Raw genomic sequence first — 25,269 nt, 5'->3', positions numbered from 1 at the left:
TGATTATATGTACTCTCGTTTTTAATGTGCATACCCTTTGGCCAAGTTCTTCTTCTGGGAATATATCCCAAGGAAATAAGCCAACTGTGCAGAGATATATGTACATGGATATTTATCACAGTGTTGTTTATAATACCGAAATATATGGAACAACTTAAATGTTCTTCAATATGGAACCAGGTAAATAAGTTAAGACTCAGGTATATCGTTGCATACTGTGCAGTCTCTAAAAAAGATATACCATGGCTCACGCCTGTAATCCCAGCACTTTGGGAGGCTAAGACGGGTCGATCAGTTGAGGTCAGGAGTTCAAGACCAGCATGACCAACATGGTGAAACCCCATCTCTACTGAAAATACAAAAACAATTTAGCCAGGTGTAGTGGTACACACCTGTAATCCCAGCTACTCGGGAGGCTGAGGCAGGGGAATCACTTGAACCCGGGAGGTGGAAGCTGTAGTGAGCCAAGATTGTGCCACTGCACTCCAGCCTTGGCGACAGAGTGAGACTCTGTCTCAAAAAAAATAAAAAGTAAAAAAGATATACCTACGTGGAAGGCTACGCTCAGCATATTGTTAAGTTAAAAAAGAAATAGTTAAAGAACAGCATGTCTGTAGTTTTCATGCATACAGGGAAAAAGCAAAAATATATCTAGAAATAAAGATGCATATACACATAAATGTGGATATTTTTAAGTATGTAAAGAAATATGTAATATATCTAAATACATATTATCAACATATAAAAAATAAAACTCCAAATATAGACATTTAGACCAAAAACAGAACAACATATAAAATGATTCCACTTATACCAAAATATAATATACTTTTATATATTTGTGGAAAACTGAAGGGCATAAATATTTATGATGTATACCAAACCATGAACAGTAGTAATTTCTGGAAACAGGACTGTCTGATTTATACCTTTTTGTATTGTATTTTGTTTGATTACAAAATGATGTTTCTATTTGGGAGGAAAACTCCTTTACACTAGGTTGTGAGTGACAGCTATTTCTTTGAGGACCATTTGAAACCTACAGGAGACGAATCTAGAAATCAGAGACCTGGTTCCCAGCCCTGGGCCCTCTGGTCACTTCAGCTCTCAGAGCCTCAGATTCCTTATCTGTAAAATGGAGCTAATCATTTCTCCCCTGCCCCATCCCAGGGTTATTATGGAGGATCAAACAATAATTGTCAAGTAAGATAATGAATGTAGATGAGCTCTGAAAACTTACAGGGTCATACAAATGTAAGAGGTTAGAGTCATTGTCTCTCCAAGTTCACTTTAAAGGACTGAGGCTCAGTGGCATAATTTCAGAAAGGAGAAAAATCATAATCACACTTTACATTGTCCTAAGTGGCCCCAGACCCCTTGGCACTTCCATTACTAACTGGCAACCTGGAAGAAAGTTTTGCAGTCATCTCTACAAAGTCATCCTGAAGCCTATTTAAAGTGAGACAGTCAGAGGGTAAATGCAACTTTATAAAACTATTTTTGCACTTATGTCCTTAATAAAAGGATGCATATGCACTGTAAGTGATTTAGAAGATGCTACCCCAACCCCACTTCTACCTTCACCTTCCCACAACCTCATATCATCATCCAAGCACAACCACCAAGAACATGTCACTCGATTTCCTTCTAGTCATTACTGTGCTATACATTGAGAGGTTTTATCATTTTTATCTCATTAATAAAAACATGTTTAAAAAAATAAAAAAGAAAAATAGTTCAGTGTGGCCTTTAAAAATAAAACAAAGTGAGAGTAGTAACCTGCCTGCACCATGCCTTTCCAATCTGAGTCCCCAAATAGGAAACACCATTCAACTTGTTAAGCGATTCCTTGTAGTATTTGTCTCCCTAGTTCTAACGAGACTATTTCTTGGTTTTTCAATTTATGACATTTCGTATTGATTTTCTACTTTGGGAAATGAGGATATAGCTATCTCCTTCCTACCTCCCGTCCCTGCAACACACCTGGTTTCCTTCCCCCATCTTCCCATCTTGGTAATTTTACACTTTTTGGTAAAAATCAATAGTTACCTTATTATTAGTATAACCAAGTAACTATTGTCCATCACTGAGCCACATGATCTAATGTGAATGCCTTTATTTTCTTGCACAACTTTTTGTTCTTCATAGAATTAGCAATACTTTATTTTTTGTTTTGTTTTCTATGAGTCTATCAAAAAGGCAACACCAAACATACCAACAAAATGTAAAACTCCTTACAAAATAGTCCATCACCGTCATCATTTGATGAGTTTTGATATTATTCTTTTTTTCTTGGAGCCATTCTTCCACAAGCCCTCTTCTTTCCAGTCTGCATGGGTTTGTCTCTAGACCAGCCCAGCCACTGATCGAAGAGTCTCCTCATTATGTATTATCTTGAGAATTCTGTTTACCTATGTCCTGTCTTGGATCCCATTCATATATCTTCCCCTGTGAAGTATTGAGATCTTTTGCCCATTTTTTAAAAGTCGGGTTTCTGTCTTCTTATTACTGAATTGTGAGAATTTGTTCCATATTTTAGATTACAAGTCTTTAGTCAAATATATGTCGCAAATAATTTTTCTCATCAGTGACTTTGCCTTTTCATTTTTGTAAGGGTGCCTTTTGAAGAGCAGCTGTTTTACATTTTGATGAAGTCCAGTTTATCAGTTATTTGGTGGTTTGTGATTTGGGGGTTTCAGCTAAGAAATCTTTGCCTTGTCTAGAGTTGCAAAGATTTTTCCCTTAGATGCAACAGGCCTGCCCACTCCTCTGTGTTTGGAGTTAGTCTGAGACATCTTCATTATCTACTCCTTCCTTTGTCCTGATGTCTCCTAGTTACATCTGTAGCCAGGAGCCCAGATTCTGTTATGATCTAACAGTCCTCTAATGCTTCTTTCCCATTATTTCTCTGCACCAAAACTTATCGCCAACAAAATTGTTGTACTGTTGGTGCCACTGAAAACCATCACCTCCTGAGTTGTTTTCATACCAGTTCTATCTAAAAATGTTCTTTTTCTTCCTTTAAGTTTTAGAGAAAAAAAAAACAGGCTTAGGATCTAAGCTCATTCATTCATTTATTTGTTCCTTTTCAACAAAAAATGTGTCTGCCCACCATGAGCCCAGACACTGGCAGTTGGGTGTGCACAGCATAGCTGGGCCCTGTCCTATGTGTTTCCAGTCTGGTGTAGAAGGTGGAACATGCCATTATGGGTGTGATCTGTGTGGCAGTTGTGAGGTGGATGATCTGCCACATGTCTTTGCCTCTGAATTCTGAATCAATTGAGAAATTAATGTTAGAGGCCAGTGGAGTCAAAGGCTCAGACTTACTGCTGGTAAAGCTGAACTAGATAATGTGGTTTTCACCCAACGCCACACCAGTCTTCCTATGCCTCCTACATCTCATTAAACTTGCCACTGGGTAATAGGCAAAGCAGCTGCATAGATACACGCTTCCCTTCCTCGGGGTGGGCAGGGGATGGTCACTGCAAGAAGTGGCCAGAAACCTAGAAGGGAGGCCACATACTTGCAGGCAGGCAGGTCCCAAAAGAGCGAGCCAAGGTCAAGCCAGGCTCCTCTCATCACACACGCCTGAATCCCAATCTCTCCAAACAGATCAGTGAGTTAGGGTAAGGAGAAGGGAAATAGAGGAGTAGAGGCATTCTCCCCCATGACTTCTGCAGGAGAAATTTTGATCTTATCAACTCAAGCAGTAACTGGCCAAATGGTTTTAAAAACAAAGGTTGTAAAAATTCTTTAGAAAATTTTATGTTAAAAAAGTTCTATTTGATGTGGTCCGTGGGTGCCTGGTCTATGGAGGGGCCTTCAAAAGCCAGGGCACTTCTCAAAATGCTCAAATGGTGGCCCACGGGCCAGCTGCCATTTGTCAGCAGCGAGCAACAAAATCAGGAGCTCATGCCAGGATGAAAATCAGTTGCATTGCGAAGAATGCTGTTAGTTGAGCTGACATTTGTGTTTTGTAGCAAGACTTTCTCAATGATTGAAGCTAAGTGCTGATGTACGTACATCCTGGCACATGTCTCCTACCTAGCCATGCACTGGCACTTTGAGTAGCACTGGCCTTACGCCTCTGGATATCATTCCCCGCCTCCCCTGGTGAGGTGATGATGGGTAGTAGAGAGCTGGTGTGCTGGACATGGTGAACCTGACCCTTGGCCTCTTCCTGCCCAGGTGATCGCCATGATCAAAGGCCTGCAGGTGCTCATGGGCAGGATGGAGAGTGTCTTCAACCAGGCCATCAGGAACACCATCTACGCGGCATTGCAGGACTTCGCCCAGGTGACGCTGCGTGAGCCCCTGCGGCAGGCGGTACGGAAGAAGAAGAACGTCCTCATCAGGTGGGTTTTCAGATACCTTCAGGAGCATATCAGACATAAGTATGCCAGATACCCTTCAGAGAGGATGTCCTGGCTCAGCCACTGAACACCCACGGGTTCTTCCAGCAAGCTCTAGAGGGTTCTTTAGGAGTTTGGGCATTTGGGATGAATTAAGCCTTCATCTCTGGAAGTCCATATCCACTGCTATCTAGCTGTGTGAACTTGGTAAAGTTACTGACCTTCTCCAAACCTCCGTTTTCCTCATTTGTAAAATAGGGATTATTGTAATCCCCACCTGCTGCCTGTTGGGATGATGAAATGAGATGGTCCACAGATAGACCTAAGCACATGTAGCATGGAGTAGGTATGCAGTACATCTAAGCTATTATGAAAACTAAGCACACACAGATTTCGTAAGACCAATGAGACTCCCCGATAACCAGAAAGGAAAAATAGACATCTTGCCTCACACAAGTTCTGTCTCACTTGATGGGCTCAGAGCTGAGTTCTCAAACATCCCTTGGACATCAGAACCATGTAGGACACTTGTTTAAGCACAGATTCCTGGACCGTACCTTAAATCTGTTAAACCAGAGTTTTGGAATGGGGGCAGAAATGAGCATGCTTTACAAGCACCCCAAGAATTCAAATGTGGGTAGTCCTGGGACACCATGGTCCCTAGACACACAAGCTTGTAGTGCCTTTTTCCCATGGTGAAACCTGGTCTAAGTCTTAGTTCTTCCTTCCCCAGTGTCCTACAGGCAATTCGAAAGACCATCTGTGACTGGGAGGGAGGGCGAGAGCCCCCCAATGACCCATGCTTGAGAGGGGAGAAGGACCCCAAAGGTGGATTTGACATCAAGGTGCCCCGGCGTGCTGTGGGGCCATCCAGCACACAGGTAAGTGGCTCCAGGCACAGGCCAGCTGCGTTGACTCAGAGGCCAGCCCAGCTATGGTAGGTCATCATGGCTGGCCATGGGCAGTGGGACTGGGAGCCATTGGTCAGGAGGGGCAGGGTTGAGTGGCTGCTCTGGTCTTATTCTGCCATATTGTTTTGATATAGGAAGGAGGACCACTGGCTTAAGATTCAGGAGACCTGGATTCTAGTCCTAGATACCTGTGTGACCTCGGGCACGTTACAGATCTCTCTGTGCCTCAGTTGTTTAAACTAGCTAATGGGGATAATACCACATCCACCTTGCCTGGCTATCTTCTAGTCCTATGAAGTATAGATTCCAAAGTGCAGGAGGAGGTTAAAGTGGAATCTATACACATCTATCCTGTCCCTCTTTAATAAGCCCTGGCCCTTTCCCCTAAAAGTTCTGCCTCTGACTTGCTGTGTGATCTTGGGCAAGCACCTTGAGCTCTCTGAGCTCTGACTATCTTCTCTGCAAAATGAAAACTTCGAATGAGATTGTGTTACTAACAAAATATCCCTTAGTTCCACATCCTTCCAAAAGTGCAAGTGTTGAAAGCCCTTGTCCCCTTAGAGGAAGTCCAGTATTTGGAAACACTCAGAGTTGCCAGCCAGAGCTTCTACGCAAGAGGTCGCCCGTGGCTTATCCAGAGCAGTCATAACATTACAGAAAAAAAGTCAATAATCTGAGTATCTCCGTTAAGTCCCTGCTACCTACTTAAGGCTAGGTAGTTTCTGGTAGTATTTTTGATGTGCTGGAAAAAGCAGATGGTTCTCATTGCGGGTTTAAGGGTCTCAGAGGCCTCACTTCCCATGACCTTTAAGCCTCCCTCTGCTCTCAGTCACCCGAGATGGACCATCCGAGGCCCACCCCCTGACCCTTCTCCCTGTGTGTGTGTCTGTGTCTGTGCTGGGGGCTGGGGCAGGGGAGAGGTGGGTTCTCGGCAGGGTCGTCTTAACTCCCCTTGGCTTGACAACCCTCTGCCAGTTTGCACCAATCTCACCGGCTGGTTGTAGAACGCCCCGAGGAAGCGTCTGCAAACAGTTCTGTGTAGTATCAAGGACTGAGGTCCGGGGAACACTGAGCAGGGCTTTCAGGTGTTTCTGTAAGTTTTAAGACATGAGTGAGCAGGAGACAGACAAGGCACAAAAGACACTGGAAAGGAGGAGGAGGGGGCTTAACAGGCAGAGAGAAAAGGAGAGGTGAGGAAGGGAGGATTTGTGTAGATGATGTGAGAGGGGTGGGTCACCAGCAGTAAATCCCCCCTCACCCCCAGCCTCCACCAGGTCATGCCAGGGTGGCACAGACATGTGGAATAGACTCCTAGACAACCAGAGCTGGGAGAGCTCTTAGAGAAACCTAGGCCCTCCCCGTATCTTGCAGATGGGGAAACTGAGGTCTAGAGAGGGGAAGTGACTTGTCCAAGTCACAAGGTGAGTCCCAGGTGGAGGTGGGACAAGAACCCAGGTCTCCTGACACCCACCCAGGGCTCTGGTATGGTCTGCAGGACACACTAGACATGGGCATCTTGCATAGTTGGGATAGAGACTGGTTTGGTGAATTAAATGCTCTGTTAAGTAAAAGTACATGGGAAAAGAGTTCACCCTCTTATGGGTGAAACCAGTTTTCAGATAGTTAGAGTTGGACGTCAATCAGACAGCATCCACAACAGATTAGACTTGCATTCTTCCTTTGAGGACTTGAGAGGCCGTCATGAGAAGAGTGCTTCTCGGCTCTTAGGGATGATGAGACGGGCCCCCCAACAGGCCTGCAGATGGGGGACTGTCTGAGGCACTGACGGCCACCATGGCTGCTTTCCCACAAAGGAAGCCCTGTGGCAGGGATGGTGGGTCACGTTTCTGTGGCTGCCCTGCCCGCATCAGTGCCAGGTATGTGGTGGGGAAGATCCCAGGGAAGCTCCAGAGGCAGCGAAGACGAACGCGGTTGCTGGGAGGTTGGAGTGTCTCAGAGGTAGCCCCCGGCAGTCGGCAGTCGTGGCGGCTTTCCCACCGTATACAATACCTCTTGCTTTTCTCTCTCTCTCTCTCTCTCTCTTTCTCTCTCTCCCTCTTCCCTGTCTCTCCTGCCCTCCCGTTCCCTCTTCCTTCTCTCCTATCTGTGTCTTAGGCCTGCCAGTGGTCCCCGAGGGCTTTGTTTCACCCCACTGGTGGCACACAGGGCCGAAGAGGCTGCCGATCCCTGGTATCACACCGCCTGGCTGGGTGGTTTGGGTACCCTTCTCGAGGAGGCAGCAGGAATGGACTAGCCTGGCTCCTCAAGGCCCCTTCCAGCCCTAAGATTCACAGACAAATGATGTGGAGAGATCTAGATTAGCAAAGAGAACCACCCCACCGCACTTGCATCCTTTGCACTTAAGGCACCCTGTAAGCGGGAGTTAATTGTCTAGTAGCCTCCTGTGTAAGTACCAATGTTAACCCGCCTTCCGCCCCGGACTTCAGCAGGCTGTGCAGTGCAGCTGATGCCACCAAGGGGGCGCCATTGCTCAGCCATGGGGTCAAAACGCTGAGGATCAGGAACAGGTGTGGGAGGGGGTTCGTTCTGATCTTATCCCATTTCTCAGTTCCTCAGAATGTTAGTTCTGAAAGGGACTGGTGTGAGAAGGCATCTGGTCCAACCCCCTCATGTTACATGAGACAACTGAGGCCCAGAGTGGGGGCTTTGTTGCCTAAGGTCACACAGCAAATCAGCAGCAGTGCCTGGCCTTGAACCCCGGTCTTTTGACTCCCAGTCCAGTGCTCCGCCCATGGCATCTATGGCCCTCTGGGAAAACAGGGAGTGACTCCAGGGTGACATGTAATGAGGTTCTCCTCTGATATACACACCCTTGGCCAAGCAGAGCAGGGAGCCACCTGCTGTGGCCAGGCCCACCGGCCCAGGGATGCCACGGGGCCCGGGTTGGCCATGAAGCTTTTCACAGTTCCACATTTACTTCTCAAACCCTAAACTGGTGCTTCCTTAGGACAATGCTTTTTAAGAGCAGACATCTGCAGACAAGAATAAATACATAAATACAACACGAAGCAACCTTTTCCCCTGGGGTGGAGGGCCAGCTTCTGACCTTCTCATCTTGCCTTCTTTTTCAAGCTGTACATGGTGCGGACCATGCTTGAATCGCTCATTGCAGACAAAAGCGGCTCCAAGAAGACCCTGAGGAGCAGCCTCGACGGACCCATTGTCCTCGCCATAGAGGACTTTCACAAACAGTCCTTCTTCTTCACACACCTGCTCAACATCAGTGGTGAGCTGCATCCCACCCCTGCTGAGGCATGGAGGGAGGGGACGAAGGGCTCAGAGCCACTAAGACCACCAAGCCAGGCATGGCAAAGGGACGTGATCGTTGACCCTAAGGACGTGATCGTTGATATCACCGCCAAGGAAAACACACTTTCCAGTGGGCTTTTGGAGCTGGGAAAGGCCAGGTTCAACTCAGCTATTCTGACCTAGCTAAATGTGTCCGGGAGATACTTGTGGCTAATCTGTCATAAAGTCCTTAGTAGAGAGGGATCAAAACCAAGAATATGCACATACAGACGCATGGATGCTAGACTTGCTACTCAGCCGCAGCCGAGCGCTAAGTAGTACTTGCTGCTGCCAGCAGGGGAGGCTCTCGAGCTGCATCCCAGTCCTGTGTTCTTCACACTTCCTCTCCTTTTAGTAAGATGTATGTCTAGGGCAGAGGAAGAGTAGTATCTCAGGGACGTGAGTCTTCGTATGTCTGCTGGGATTGAAAAGAGTGATGACTGTAACAAACAGTACATTCTTCTCCATTAGAGAGTAGCCTGGGAAGGGCCTTCAAGGCCTCTAAACTGTATGGGATCTACGAATTAACACACACAAGAAGTCAAGGAGCCACAATCCAACTGAAAGTGGGCACTTGGGGGCCTATCTTGACACTGACACTGTATTTGTGTAATGAACATACTTTTGTTTTGTTTTGTTTTGTTTTTTGAGACGGAGTCTTGCTCTGTTGCCCAGGTTGGAGTGCAGTGGCACTATCTCAGCTCACCGCAACCTCTGCTTCCCAGGTTCAGGCTGGAGTGCGGTGGTGTGATCTCAGCTCATTGCAACCTCTGCCGCCCAGGTTCAAACAATTCTGCTTCAGCCTCCTGAGTAGCTGGGATTACAGGCATGCACCACTATGCCTGGCTAATTTTTTTTTTTTTTTTTTGTATTTTCAGTAGAGACGGGATTTTGCCGTGTTGGCCAGGCTGGGCTCAAACTCCTGACCTCAAGTGATCTGCCTGCCTCAGCCTCCCAAAGTGCTGGTATTATAGGCATGAGCCGCTGCGCCCAGCCATGAGCGTACTTTTCAAGCTTAGGTGGCAGGTTTTCAGGATGACTTTGTAGGAGGGTGATGGGAACTATAGGGGCATCTAAAGCTCTAAAACATCACTGCCTTCTCTTCTCCCCCGCCAGCCCACAACCACTGCCACTCAAGCTTAACAAATGCTATTTTCCAAGTACGTATTAGGCTTGCCTTCAAGTAAAAGAGAGCAGGATCCTACTAATCAATATTAGTACCTGCTACATACCTAACACAGTAACAATAACAATGAAAATTAATGAAAACAATGAGAACTAAGGTCTTTTAGTGCTAAGAGTAACCCAAGGCTCATTCCCTTATGCTTTTCAGAAGCCCTGCAGCAGTGTTGTGACCTCTCCCAGCTCTGGTTCCGAGAATTCTTCCTGGAGTTAACCATGGGCCGCCGAATCCAGTTCCCCATCGAGATGTCCATGCCCTGGATTCTAACGGACCATATCCTGGAAACCAAAGAACCTTCCATGATGGAGTAAGAGGCAGCATTGGGCCAGCAGGTGGCCCTTGGGGTGCAAGTGGAGGGCAGTTTACCAGGGAGCTCCGTTCTCTCCAGAAGGAAGCACTGAGTTGACAAGAAATGAGGCCATGTGCCCCACCACGGGGAAAGCTCAGCCAGACAGAATCATTTAATTCAGCCTTGCAGATAAATTCTGAAGTTTCCCAGGCCAGCTGTCCTTCCTATGCTTTGTCAGCCTCATAACAGCTATGCTCGGAAAAGAGTAATCTCAGGAGCAGGAAGCTCGTATTCTTAACTGCCACCTGATGTCTTTTAGTCCCAGATACATGTTTACAAGTCCTGGTTTTATTTGCATCTTGGACTTCTTATTTCTTTGGGCTGACTGTAAAGTAAGCTGCTCCTAAGCGGTGGAGGCTCTGGGACCACCAGAGAGGGCTGAAAGATGGTCTTTTCCTGACTCTGAACTTGTTTCTATTTCCCAAGCAAGTATAAAACTGTCTTCCTTAAGGGAGGTCATTAGTAAGCGGCTGGCTGTGTTTTTCCCTCTTCAGGTATGTCCTCTACCCTTTGGATCTATACAATGACAGCGCCTACTATGCTCTGACCAAGTTTAAAAAGCAGTTCCTGTACGATGAGATCGAAGCTGAGGCAAGTGACGTGCTTCTCCTTTTGCTCCTTTAATCTTGTTCCAAATTCCGGACTTTTCCAGTTTTTTGCTATTAGCATGAAGTAGGAGTATCAGTGACTTGTTCTAGGAGAGGAATCTCTGTAATCATGGCCATCAGAAGGCCTGTGTAACCTTTGAGGGCAGAAGTACAAACTGAGACACCCAGTTCAGGACCTGCTGCCTTTCTCTTCCCACCCACAAACTCTGTGCTGCACCATGAAGGGTTTCATGGGCATGTGTGTAAATACCCAAGCTCTGCCTGTCAACTCTGCTCAAAAACAGTGACCCTCAGCCAGACCTAAAATCTATGGTCACACACACCCGTAGTGCAGTCCATCCTCAGAGGGGAGGCCAGAGAAGAGAGCACGTGGCCCTGGAAGAGGCTTGAGCTGCCTGTAGAAGGCTTCTCAGCGCTGGTTCTAGAAGGGGAGAATGGGGCCTGAGTGCACATGCCCACCTTGACCCTATGGATTCTTTGCCTGGACGGAGGTCTACTGATGACCCTTGAAGCTCAAAGTGCAGGGCAGCGGCCTTAGTGACCTAGGTCTGAGGAAAGCACTAAACACAGCGCTGGGATTTTGTGTTCTGCATACCACGTAGGGTGTGAGATGAAAGATCTGAAAGCTTTTTGAATCATTAACCTTATGGAGCCAAGGGTCTGGTGAGAAAGGATCAAAGGTTAATCACGTAAATGTTAAACATGAAAGACTTAAAATACTAAATCTGACAGTAAATAGGATCTGTTTCCTTTGACTCTTACCTAGCTACTGCCTTTGCCCCATCTCATAGTCATGTCCTGCTCTTGCTATTTTTGGAATATTTGGTTTGATTCTCTGTGTCTGGTGTGAATTATCTTCCCACCTGAGCATCACAGTCTGTCACTGATGATGAGACCCTGAAATGTCAATGCTTTCTTCATTAAAAACCAAAGCTACGTAAGCAAAGTTGGAAGGAAGGCGCTTTGAAATGTGACCATCAACTTCATAAACAAATTTGCGGCCAGGTGTGGTGGCTCATGCCTGTAATCCCAGCACTTTGGGAGGCCAAGGTGGGTGGATCACCTGATGTCACAAGTTTGAGACCAGCCTGGCCAATATGGTGAAACTCTGTCTCTACTAAAAATACAAAAATTAGCTGGGCATGGTGGTGGGTGCCTGTAATCCCAGCTACTTGGGAGGCTGAAGCAGGAGAATCGCTTGAACCCAGGAAGTGAAGGTTGCAGTGAGCCGAGATCACACCACTGCACTCCAGCCTAGGCGACTTGTTGAGCGAGTCTCTGTCTTAAAAAAAAAAAAAAAAATACAAAAAATTAGCCGGGCGTGGTGGCGGGCGCCTGTAGTCCCAGCTACTCGGGAGGCTGAGGCAAGAGAATGGTGTGAACCCGGGAGTCAGAGCTTGCAGTGAGCCAAGATTGTGCCACTGCACTCCAGCCTGGGCGACAGAGCGAGACTCCGTCTCAAAAAAAAAAAAAAAAAATTGCAAAGCAAAGTAAAATACAATGAAAAATAACATCTATCAGAAGAGATAGATGGAGAGGCTGCCGAGTTAGCAGACAGATTCAAGCACTGATGGGTTCTGACGGTCTGTTCGTTGCATCCCTCCAGGCAGGCAGCCTCAAAACAGCTAAGGAGGGGGTCCGTGGGGAGGTTGGTTCCTTTTTGAACTTTGCCTTGTCTGTTGACTGACTGAGGACCCTGAGAGCAAGGGACCAAACCTCCCAAACTTAGCCACAGAATCTTCTTTTTCCCCTTCAAAGCGTCTTTCCCCAGAATGCACTTTGGGCAGTCCTGGCCGACTGCCCTCTTTCAGTTGGCTCGGTTTCTGTGATTAAGCTGAACGGGCACCAGTGATGTTCCTGCTTCCTCTCCACCAGGTGAACCTGTGTTTTGATCAGTTTGTCTACAAGCTGGCAGACCAGATCTTTGCTTACTACAAAGCCATGGCCGGCAGGTAGGAAAGCCCCAGAGCTGTGAGTAGCAATCTCTTAAGACTGCCACCTGGAAGATGTGATTTTCCATTGTGAAACCTCCCTTCTTCTTTAGCCCCTGAGGAAAACAGAGCCATTCCACAGGCCCAGACTGGGTGCTGAAATAGAGTGGAAAGGAAACTAAACAAATAGAGGGCTCACCTCACACAGACTGCAGTCTAGCAGGAAAGACAGACATTGACTAAAAGCCGATGAGTGCACAGTGACAAGGAGGTTACATGCTCTCTGTGAGGGAAAAGCTCGTGGGAACGTACGACAGTTAAACCTTTGGGGGTGGGGAACTAGAAAGGCCATCTTGCGGAAGTGGCATCTGAGTTCTTATCTGAAGTTGGTAGGAGTGAAGAAAGTAAAAGGAGGTGAAGGATGTGGCAGGAAGTTGCAGGCAAAAGGAACTGCTTGTGCAAGGTCCCTGTGGCGGGAGTATGATGATAACAGCCTGCCAACCTCACAGGGCTGTGGGAGGATTCCTGTGAATTAATGCATGTCAGTGTCTCTTCACCACCACTAGAGGGGGCAGGCTGCCTGCTAAGCCTGGGGAGGTGGGCAGGGCCAGGGCACGCCGGCTTTGTGGCTGTTTCTCCCAGGAGTGGAATGACTCCGAATGGTTTCAAAAGTACAACAGTGACCCGATTCGATTTTTATTTACTTGTGAAAGTTTACTCCCTTAAAAATATAAATGTACGGAGAATGAATTGGAGAAGAATGGGTGTGTGCAAACCAGACAGGAGGCCAGTGAAGAAGTCTGGATCAGAGATGTATCAGGCTTAGAGGCTACTTGGTATTGCCACTATATGTTGGTTCAAACCCTCGTGAGTTCTTGGTTTTCCAGAACCTGTAACAGCACTGATCAAGGAAAACCTCAAATTTATATGTAGGTATTTCCATTCTTATTGGAAATCCAAACATACCAACCAGTAATTTCAAGGATAGTTCCTTGCTTTAATAATTTCTCTATGAAACAGATTTACTTCATTTTGCTTTTAACAGCCAAAGTAGCCCTGATATATTTCAAATAGGAGTTGATGTGCAGCACATGTAAGTTTCTGTTAACATAGGATGTGCATTAAATAACGCGACTCTTAAAGGCTGGAAAGTATAGAAAGCATGCATGTAGGATTTCAAGGAAAGCAGAGAACACAGCCTTTCACAGAGTAGTCAATACGCATTTGTGGATTGAATGGGATGTGGTTCTAACAGTGAGTTGGGTTTCTGGCTTCTATAAGACAATTCTGATTCCAAATACACTGTTCCATCATCTATAGAAACAGACTCAGGCATGTCGAACCCTGGGTCTTCCTTTGTCTAACTTATGGGCTTTTATCTACACCCTTCCCTGTAAGATCAGTGATTTTTTTAAGTGTGGAAAGTTGAGGAGGTTGAGAGATTCGGAGAAAACCCAGGAGGAAAACCATGAGCTAGGTCAGTCCTGTTCATTCGAAATGCCACATGGTCACAAACGTGAGCCAGAGATGTTATTTTAAATTTTTTAGTAGAGGTATTTTAAAAAGGAAAAAGAAGCAGGTGAAATTAATTTTAATAATATATTTAACCCCACATATCCAAAACATTATAATTTTGACATATACTCAATATAGGAATTATTAGAGATTTTTCATTCTTTTCTTCTAAGTCCTCAAAATCCTGTGTTTTACAGCCCATCTCAATTTGGACCAGCCACATCTCAAGTGTTCAGTAGGCACATGTGGCCGGTGGCTACTACTTTGGACAGTGTAGATTTAGATGACGTCTCTTTCTTTAGGTGGCTTTTAGTTATGTCTAGAATACACCTAGCCTCTTTACTAGGATCTGTGTGGCCCTACCTGGTTTGGCCCTGGTCTAATGTCATAAATTCATTTTGCACCATACGGTGCAACCTGCACTGTACTTTATCCACACTGGCCATCTTTCCTTTTCTCAAACGTAACCAAGCTTATGGTGTCAATGATAGTGCTCCCCTAGATCTTTCCAATTTTATCATTCAGGCCTCCATTTAGCAAAACTTCTTTAGAGAGACTTTGCCTGACTTCCTAACTCCAAATGATCCCGTTTTCTTATTTTCAAAGCACTTGCTTCTCTGCAATCCATGCCTCAATGTGAAAGATAGTAACACTCCCAGCTCATAGGGTTGTGGAGAGATTTAAAATGACGTGTGTTTGTATGTGTGTGTTTAAAGTGCCTGGGAAATAATAAACACTATGCAACTATTACCTATTATCTGAAATTATTTCATTCCTCTGTTTGTGTTTATCAGTCTTTCCTCATTCGAATATGAGCTCCATGAGGAGAGGCACCTTGTATTCCCAGTACCCAGAATGTTTCCTGGGATACACCAAGCAAGCACTCAATTGCTTTTGTGGTAAATGAATAAAAGAGGAAAGTGGCCCAAGTTCAGTGTTGCCCATCTTTAACTTAGAAACTCTGTTTCACGTATTGAGCTTCTGTCACTCAAAAGAAATGTGAAGTAACTTATCTAGAGCAGAAAACAATTTTGCTTAAGATATATAAGATAGTGCTCTGTGGGTAGATTCTATGATCTGAAATAGAAGTATCTGGGCAGTTGAGAGTCATTCACTGTCTGTTTACTGACCTTGTTTCACTTTTATTCCTTCCAGTGTCCTGTTGGATAAACGTTTTCGAGCTGAGTGTAAGAATTATGGCGTCATCATTCCTTATCCACCGTCCAATCGCTATGAAACACTGCTGAAACAGAGACACGTCCAGGTATGGGGAGCGGAAGCCACCATGGAGATGGAAGGGGCAGGAGAGAGCAGCTGTGAAGTCAGCCTAGCGATCAGGAATCAGGCCTGGGTACTGTCTTCCCGGCACGTTGCCAGTGTGGGTTTCTGAGCCTGGGTGTAGCACAGCCTCAGGATCTCATAAACAATAAAGAGGCATTGGGCGTCCTTTGGCTCAGGTTCTGGGCTTCTCCACCGTCTATAGCTGACCTCTGACAAGTTATGGCAACCAAAGCCTTCGTCTTCTCATCATAAGCTGCAGCCCACTTTTTCCAGTTGGGATGCCACTCAGAGATGGGTAAATCTGTCCCTGAACAGGGCCCAAGTGCTGGTCTAAGTGAGGAAGACCGTGGCGCCTTTGAAACGAAAGCATGTCAGGGCAAATCCATGGTAGAAATTGGTTTTTGTGTGTGTGCAGAGTTGGTTTCTATTAACATTTGACCCTAGATATAGAGGAAATGTTGCTGGGAACTGAGAAACATCCCCACTTAACAATGTTAATGTGAGACAGACAGACAGCATAAGAGATGCCCCAGCAGATGGCGAGCCCTCCTCCTAGAGCCCTGCTGTTGGCCAAGTGGGTGGCAAAATGGCCTTTATGCTGTGATGTCTGTGTGCTTATTATGTGGTCCTGATCTTTGTGAAAGGTCCGGGCTGAGGCTAAGCCCATGCCAGAGGTGAAAAGGAAAGAATTCATCTCAGAAACCCTGGACATTCCCATTGCAATGAGAAATCCAAGGAAATGGAGACTCATTAAACGGGGTGGGGGAGGGGGCAGGGAATAGAATTTGTACTTCTGTCAACAGCAGGGGCTCAATGAGAGCTTTTCTTTCAACCTCTCAGAAGATTACTGCTATCAGTTACAATGCAGCCAGAATTAGCCACAGGATATTAAATACTGAGGGCTTTATGTGTGCATAAGATGGGTATAAGGGGCCCTAGTCAGTTGGTAGAAAATTGGTGCCAAAAGAGAAGTTGAAAAATAAAATAGTTAAGAATAATCATTTGACACCTAGCAAAGTGCTGTGGACACAGCAGGTGCTCGACAAATGTTTATTGCTATCTACATAGCAGCTGCAGTAGTGCCCGCATGTACCTCAGTGGAAAGTACCTTAAGCTATATTTTCCATCCTGTAATCAGACCTTCATCCTCTTGCTTTTAAATTTTCCCTCACGAAGGCACAAACTGGGCCCTTGCTGAGGCAGCTGCTGTGCCCTGGTGACTGAATTGAGCACAGGAAAGATGCAGGAAGCACCTCAGGGCTAAATTTAGGATGTCAGCAGAAACATTTATGGGAAACCAGAGCGTATTCTGAACCTCTTCCCACAGCCTGAGTGAATTGTATTTTTCCTAAACTTCCTGTGTTTCAAGCCTACAGGGAAGTTGAAAGTATAATACGATGAGCACTTATTATCCCGTAGCCAGATTTGCAGTTATTTATGTTTTACCATATTTAGTTCACATTCTCTCTCTCATGTATGTATGCTCTCTCTAGCACTTATACAGTGTGTTTGTTTGTGTGTGTGTGATGAATGTACATACTTTTGTTCTTAATCATTTGAGAGTTTAAGTTGCCAAATCATGACATTTCACCCCTGAATGCTTCAGCCTGTATCTCCTAAGAACAAGGACATTCTCTTATAAAAACAGAATAGAATGATGATACTCAGGAAATTTAACAGTACTGCTTTCTAAATACAGTTCCCATTTGTCCCAGTTATGTCCTTTGTAATTTTAATCCAGTTTCCTATCAGTGCATGCACATACTCATCAGGTGTCAGTGAGAACCTTTATTTGTTTTTGAGACATAGGGTCTTTCTCTCTCTCGCTCAGGCTGGAGTGCAGTGGTGCAATCATAGCTCACTGTAGCCGCAAACTCTTGGGCTCAAGCTGTCTTCCCACTTCCAGCCTCCCAAGTAGCTAGGACTACAGATGTACACCACCACACCTGGCTAATATTTTTTATTTTTTGTAGAGATTGGGTCTCACTATGTTGCCCATGCTGGTGTCAAACTCCTGGGCTCAAACTATCCTCCTGTTGCAGGACTTCTCAGTTCAGCTAAAGATGGGGTTCTTGTCTGTCCCACGACCATGAAAACTTAGGCTTGCAGACTGTTTAAAGAGTGGGTAAAGCAGGGTTTTATTGGGTGAAAAGGGGAAAAAAAGGGGGGAAACAGGGACTTTCACAAGGCCAGAGTCCCTCAGCTAGAGAACTTCCTGCCAGGCTGTTGGAATCCCAGGTTCCACACAGGAAGAGGAGGGGCCGGGCTCCTCCCTGCTGGAAACATCATAAACTTCCCAAGCCTTTACCTCAATGGACAGGCTGGTTGGAGTTTCTTCAGGAAACCCCTCCCACCTGGCAGTCTTACTCCCACCTTGGTCCCCCAAAGCGCTGGGATTACAGGCATGAGCCACTGCACCCGGCCAGTGTGAATTTTAAGTAACTTTTCTCTCTCTCTCTTCATCCAGCTGTTGGGTAGATCAATTGACTTGAACAGACTCATTACCCAGCGCATCTCTGCCGCCATGTATAAATCCTTGGACCAGGCTATCAGCCGCTTTGAGAGTGAGGATCTGACCTCCATTGTGGTAAGAGTCTGGGAGCGTGTGGGATTTCTGCTCTGGGAGTTCTCAGACTAGAAGCCTAGAAGGGGACTGTAGTTAGTCTAGTGATGGGCCAGTTAAAGAGGGGCAGTGAGTCTCTTTCCCATCTGAATGGAGCTGAGAAATAAAAACTTACACAGAATAAGAATAATCTTACGTTCCTGATTGCCTTGGGAATGACAGAGCGGAGGGGGTCTCCTTGAGATTTCTAGAGATGGCCAACCCTCAGACACAGCTGCATGTCCTTAGGATCCTGCAGGCTGAGCAAGTAGGTAAATGGTCCTAAGAACCTAGGGGAAATTTCACAAGAGGGTTGGCTTCACGGGTGTGCAGTAGTATAAGGCCCAGACGGGCTTTGCAGCTGGTTTACTGCTCTGCTGTCACCATCTTGAAATTCTTAAACAAGGGGGCCCCACATTTTCATTAAACATCATACCCTGTACATTATGTAACTGGTTCTGATGCACAAGCCTGGAATAGGCCTACTCCTTTCCCCCAGAAAACAGCAATTTAAACGACTCTCTGCTAATTCTCTCTCTTCAAGAGTTAGAGTAAACTTGACTGGTTATCCTTTCAGTGAATCAAAGGAAGATTTCAGTGCTTTCAAAAGCAGATAAACAGTAGGACTGGGAAATGGAAAATCACCATTAGAACATAATAAAAATTGTAGGCAAGTTCTGTCAACGGTTGCTAAAATAAGTGGGCAGAACTTTGAGAAAAGTACTGCATGATTTCTCTTATATGAGGTTCCTACAGTAGGCAAATTCATGGATACATAAGGTAGGATGGTGGTTGCCGGGGAAGAGGAAGATGGTGTTTGATGGATCCAGAGTTTCAGTTGGAGAAGATGAGTTTCAATTCTAGAAAAGGATGGTGCTGATAGTTGCACAACAATGTGAATGTACTTAATGCCACAGTACACCTAAAAATCATTAAAGTGTTCAATTTTAAGTGCATCTTACCACAATAAAAAATGTTTTTAAACCAAAAAATCTTTGAGAAGAAACAGGATACTCACATAATCTCAAAGCACCTCCCCCAAGATACTTATTAATTACAAAGGGAAGAATGACTCTACAATGAAGAAAATTAGCAGACACCATCTTAACCAAAAGTTAATATCACCAGTAAAACATTATTGTTGTCATGATATATTCTTGCCAAAATGCACAATCTCAATCTAATTTTGAGAAAATATCAGATGAACCCAAATCGAGTGCCATTCTAAAAAAAAAAAAAGTGAATGATATTTCTCAAAAGTGTGCAGGTCTTGAGAGACAGGAAAGAGTGAAAACTGTTACAAATTACGAAAGAATAAGGGAACATGACAACTAAATGCAACATGGAATCCTAGATTGAATCTTAGAACAGAAAAAGGACTTTAGTGGGAAAACTAGTGAAACCTGAATAAAGCCTGTCATTCAGCTAATAGTGTTGTACCAACGTTAATTTCCTTCATTTGATAATTGTACTGTGGTTCTGCCAGAGGTTAACAGTGGGGAAGCTGGGTAAAGGATATGCAGGGTATGCTGTTTTTACAACTTTTCTATGAGTCCAAAATTATTTTTAAATAAAGTTGGGTTTTATTTTAAGTGGACAAAGTGGTAAAAAATAAAGTGGCAATGAACTAGGACTCTAGCATCATACCTGCAGTCCCAGTCCTTACCCTGCTACTTACTTAGCTGCGTGATCTTGTGCAAGTTACTCAGCTTCTCCAAGTCTGTTTCCTTATCTGTAGAAATGGAGGGAATATCAGAATCCACCTCTTAGGGTTACTATAGGGATAAAATGAGATAACTACCTGGAAAGAGCTTTGCAGAGTTTGTTTGTTTGTTTGTTTTTGTTTTGTTTTCTTTGGAGACAGGGTGTCTTGCTCTGTTGCCTGGGCTGGAGTACAGTGGCGTGATCTCAGCTCACTGCAACCTCCGCCTCCCAGATTCAAGTAATTCTCTTGCCTCAGCCTACTGAGTAGCTGGGACTATAGGCATGTGCCACCAGGCCCGCCTAATATTTGTATTTTTAGTAGAGATGGGGTTTCACCATGTTGGCCAGGCTGGTCTCAAACTCCTGACGTTGTGATCTACCTGCCTCAGCCTCCCAAGAATCCTTTGTATACATAGTTAGCACTTAATAAATAATAGCTTATGGAAAAAAGATGAGAGAAAAATAAATTTGGGGCTGCAATGCAATGATTTTGGGTGAATTTTCAACAGCATTTCTTAGGGCCTGCCCTAACCACCCTCCTTAGTCCTGGGTCACTTACTTTGAGAGACTGTAGCACAGCACGCACTTTGCTGAGAAATCATTTGCTCATCTCTATTTTGAGAAACAGAGTTATTCTTTATGCCAAATGGTTAGCAGTGATGAGCTCCAAGTGGTGGGATTTTTTTTTTCTTTTTTGTTTATCTGTATCTTCTAGTTTTCCAATAATGAGCATATCTTATGAAAAAAAAAAGATTTGGGATATATGTGTCTCCATGGCCTCTTCCCACCTGTTTGAAAGCACTAAATGTTCTTTTGGCTGAGAACAAAATCAAAACAAGCAGTGAAAGCCCTTGTTTATCAGGCGAGGGCAATGGCTCCCCGGAGAACACCCGTTCCTGGGAAGCCCATGAAGAGACCTCAGGGAAGCACTCTCCCGGTGGGTCAGGACGGCCCCTGCTCGCCCTGGCTGAGAAACTTCGACCTCCTCCAAGAAACAAAATGAGGAGTGCGCTCCCCTCAGCCTTTCCCTCCACCTGAAAAACTCCATTCTGAGATGGGGAGACAACTTGATTCTGAGTTGGGAGAGGTTGCAAAGATTTGGGGAGTTAGTCCCCCTCATTTTACACGGCTGAGCAAACAGTCTCAGCAAGACCTGATGCTGAAGTTGAAAACGGGCAGCCCACAGGCTGCGTTTTGTTTAGGCGGCATAATACACTTGTAATTTTGAGCCAACATTTAACGTTGGGAAGAATTCCAGTAAAAATGCAGAAGCTCTGGCGGTGCCAGACCAGCATTCCCAGATGGTAACGATTGCCCAGAAATGACTAGAAGTTCCTGTGAGATGGGCTACACTTTCTTCAGCTTGCCACAGCCCCACTGGCAGGCTTCGTTTATGTGTGTGACCTACCAGGCCTCACTGTGCTGAGTTTGAGACCTTTGCTCTCTCACTTGCCTGAGGTCGCAGAGCTGGTTGCCAGTTGAATGTGGTTAACAGTCAGGTCTTCTTTCACTGAAGAGCTCTTTCTCCCACTACTCTGAAGTTGCCCATTTGGGTGTTTTACTGCCCCGGTTCTGTTTCTCTGTGTTGCCCTTTAGTAAATCAGCCTTACTATGGAAAACTGTCATCCTCTTAGGAGACCCCTAAACTGCCCACATGGCTTTTTAAGCCTTTTCCACACTTTGGTGCATTGAGCCCTGCATCCAGCTGGCACATGCCCTCTTCTGGTTTCAAGGCCAGAAGAACAAATCCAAAATGTGTTGCAGAAACATCGTCTGAGTTGCATAATGTGCAGGGAGAAGTGGACCTGCGGTTCAGTGGATCTGCCTCTCCTTCGGTCTCCCTTGTGAACACGGATGTGTGTTATAAGACTGCTAAAGTCACAGAACGGTAATGCAGAATTTTGTTCCACAGCTTCTCAGTTGTCTTCCCAGTAACAGGCACTGCAGTGTGCCAGGGGACTCAGCGATCTTAGAAATAAATTGAGTAGTGCTTACTCCATGTATTTTTTATTTCTTTAGTACCCATCCTAAGTGAATCAGAATAGAGACATATTCCAGCTAGCCAGGCCCCCAGGAGAGAAGCTGATTCTGTATTTCTGCCCTTCATTTACTTCATGGTACACAATGACTGGAAACTTATTCCGCCAATGCTGTTCCAGAATTGAAATTCTGACCTTCTTTTGAAAAATTGCAGGATTTGCCATCACTAATCCCCCACTCCAGCATGGCAGCAGTCAGACAGGGTATCAGAAGTAGTAGCTCCACCTTTACCTGGGCAGGGCCCTCCAATGTGCCATAGACGGACTCACTCCCCAAACTTTCTGTTCACCCCAGTTGATCTCACTTACCTGACCTGTCTGGTCTCTTTAGCTGTGTATGTTTGCAAGCCTTCAACCATTTCTGCCCACTTCAATTTAGAGTCACAAAATCTGAGTTTCAGAGAGGCAGAGCTCCAAAAATTGGAAGCCTAGCCTGGGATCTCCACCTGACCATACTTGGTCTCCATCTGGAGGTCTTTGTGGCTAATGAGAATGAAATTGAATCCCTGGCATGAGGCTGCCTCCTGTGGACATATTCCAGCCATTACAGCAGACCCCATGGTCATCCCACCTGGTCGTGCTCTGATGAATTGGCCTTGCTGGTGTTCTTTTAGCCTTTATGTTGTAAAGCTAGCTTTGTCTTTGAAAGAACTTTCACAGCTCTTGCATCCTTATTCCGGGGAACTGTATCACAGGAGCCAAGAACACATGATTTGGAATAAGGAGACTTGGATTCACATCCTAAGGCCTATTATGGTGACCTTGGGCAAGTTGCTTAACCTTCAGGGCCTCCATTTCCCCTCTCTGAATGAGGGACCATTGTACCGATCTTAAAAGATGGCTTAACCAAAACAACACAGGAGTGGCCTAAGGTGCTTTCTGTCTCTACACAAGGCTGTACTTTGGTTCCTTTTGATAGCAATGGGGGGAAGTTGCAGGACAATGAGGGACCAAAGCGTGTTGGAAGAGTTACACTTTTCCTTCATTTCCCAGCAAATGCCGTGTCCTGCTGGGATTCAATGTTACTGTGTCCCACTTTGCCTGAAGATGGGATTCCTTTGTTCAGGGCCCACAGTGCGCATGGATCCCAGTCATCATGCGCTGACTGCAGACTGCTTGCCCATGGCTTGTAGCCATGCCTTTGCCAACCCCATGTGATACCTCAAGGGGCCTACACTCCAAAGGATGAGGCATTCTGCTCCCACCTTTTTTTAGAATTTCTATAGCAGTTAGAGTATATAGTGGTTAAGAATGTGCACTTTGGAGCCCAGTTTCCTGGATTTGAAGCCAAGTTACTTTACTTCTCAAAGCCTCGATTTCCATACATGTAAAATAAGAACAGCAGCAATACTGACCTCATAGAGTTTGATAAGCATTAAATGAGTTGACGCATATAAAACTGGCACATACTGATTTGGTTGAACCAGACAAAATTGCCAGTAACCTAAAAAACCAGTAACGTCATAGGGTTCAACCTGATAGTAAACCCTTAATGAGTGGTAGCTCTTAGTATTGCTTTTTTCTCATCGATATAGAAACTGGAAATCTAGTAAGCTTGTTCTCTACCCAAAGGGGATTTGCACATGGTCCGTGGTCTCCTTCCACGGGATAGCCATGCAGCCTCCTTTCCCCAACCTTGCCCTTAACCCTCTGGGCCTCCATCTCTCTCAGCATAGTCTGACAATCCTTCCACTTCTCAGAAGAAGGGAACCTTGTCACTTGCTACTGCAGGGGTCCTGGTTGCCATGTAGATGGTCAGGAGGTTGTCTGAGCAGCTGTCACTTGCATGAACAGAAGCAGTAAGATAAAGCACACATGTAATCCTTACAAGCAATTCCTCAGCAGTTGGGGGTTCTGTCTCTGGACAGGAGCTGGAGTGGCTGCTGGAGATTAACCGGCTCACGCACCGGCTGCTCTGTAAGCACATGACGCTGGACAGCTTTGACGCCATGTTCCGGGAGGCCAATCACAATGTGTCCGCTCCCTATGGCCGTATCACCCTGCATGTCTTCTGGGAACTGAACTTTGACTTTCTCCCCAACTACTGCTACAATGGGTCCACGAACCGGTAAGGGAATCCCTCAGAGGGGGCCGGGTGGGGGTTGGGGGAGTGACCAGCTGCCTCCTCCAAACTAGGCCCAGTACACATGTGAGTGGTTCCTGCAACAGGAGTCTCTCAGACCCCCTCCTGGGCACAGGCTCTGTGCTCTGTCACTTGTCTGAGGTCGCAGAGCTGATTGACAGTTGAATGTTGTTAACAATTAGGTCTTCTTTCATTGAAGAGCTCTTTCTACTACTACTCTGAAGTTGCCCATTTGGGTGTTCTACTGCTCCAGTAAAACATGGGGCATGCCATGGTGAGCAGATACCTTCCTGTCTCTTGAGTCTTCAGACTAGAGGAGGATATAGGTGGTCAAATAATCACACGACAAATGTACCATTACAAATAGTGAATAAGGAGATGAAGGAAAGCCCACAGGGCCATGGCAGAGGTAACAGCACCACCTGTTCCAGTCTAAAAAGTCATGCAAACCTCAAGGGAGGCTGCCTCTTTGAGGAAGTAATGCTGGAGTTAAGATGCAAAGGATAAGTAGGAATAAATAAGGGCAAAAAGGCAGAAGAATATTCCAGACAAGTTTCTAAGGGTTTCTCCAAGAGGTTGATGAGGGTAAAACTAGTCGGGTGGGAAATGGTGCCATGAAAGATAACACAGGAACAGATTGTGCAGTACTCTAGAGGCCAGGGCAGGATCGTGCATTTTTATTAACCCTGAAGGAGTTTGAGGAAAGGAGATGACATGATCAGATTGTATGTTTGTAAGGATATCCACATATCTGAAAGCATGCATGCAAAACAGCATACATTTGCAGAGCACAAATACACATGACAAAGTGGAACTTGCCTCCTGCAAGGTGCACACAGCCCTGGGCCAGGCACTGAGGTAGAGCCAAGACCTAATTTCTTTATCCCTGGAAAGTTTCATAACCTGGTGAAAGAGGTAAGGCATGTATATTCACATACAAAATAAGTATGTAAGGGTGCAAAAAAATGTATTAATCTGCAGTTCTTCTAGGTATCTCCAAGCCTTGGCTCAGGGCCAGTATTAAATGAGTATGTGTTGAATGAATGGAAGGGTATGGGAGATATCCACAAATGTACCTGAATCCACACACTAAGCGAGATAGATTTCCAGTTCTATAAAGATATAGGAGTTTTAACACTCTTGAGCAGGGAGCAGCAAACTGTGGCTCACAGACTACGTCTAGTTGCTGACTGTTTTTGTAAAGCCCATGAGCTGAGAATAGTATTCACACTTTTGGGTGGTTGAGGGGAAGAAATCCAAAGAATAATAATATTTGGTGACAAGTGAAAATGATTTGTAATTGATAAAGTTTTATTGGAACTCGGTCATGCCATTTGTTTATTATTGTCCTTGGGTGCTTCCATGCTGCAACAGCAGAGTTGAGTACTTGCAACGGAGACCA

General features: G+C 45.4%; 1 protein-coding gene across 3 annotated transcripts in view; it reads left to right on the top strand.

Annotated features, from left to right (window-relative positions):
- LOC105482372 (cytoplasmic FMR1 interacting protein 2) overlaps nt 1-25,269 on the top strand; it is a 133,559-nt gene that overhangs the window by 50,371 nt on the left and 57,919 nt on the right. For 2 of the 3 annotated variants that reach the window (XM_024793007.2, XM_024793008.2), the window contains exons 14-23: nt 4,189-4,355; nt 5,086-5,233; nt 7,379-7,453; nt 8,357-8,510; nt 9,906-10,062; nt 10,599-10,695; nt 12,588-12,664; nt 15,314-15,422; nt 17,907-18,026; nt 23,653-23,852. In XM_024793007.2, coding sequence (XP_024648775.2) covers nt 4,189-4,355; nt 5,086-5,233; nt 7,379-7,453; nt 8,357-8,510; nt 9,906-10,062; nt 10,599-10,695; nt 12,588-12,664; nt 15,314-15,422; nt 17,907-18,026; nt 23,653-23,852 — 1,304 coding nt within the window. The remainder of the gene's footprint in view (nt 1-4,188; nt 4,356-5,085; nt 5,234-7,378; nt 7,454-8,356; nt 8,511-9,905; nt 10,063-10,598; nt 10,696-12,587; nt 12,665-15,313; nt 15,423-17,906; nt 18,027-23,652; nt 23,853-25,269) is intronic. The other variant, XM_011742420.3, reaches the window with a different exon arrangement.

Source organism: Macaca nemestrina, chromosome 6 (assembly GCF_043159975.1).
Source record: "Macaca nemestrina isolate mMacNem1 chromosome 6, mMacNem.hap1, whole genome shotgun sequence".
Lineage (NCBI taxonomy): Eukaryota > Metazoa > Chordata > Mammalia > Primates > Cercopithecidae > Macaca > Macaca nemestrina.
This window is presented reverse-complemented; position numbering and strand designations above follow the sequence as displayed.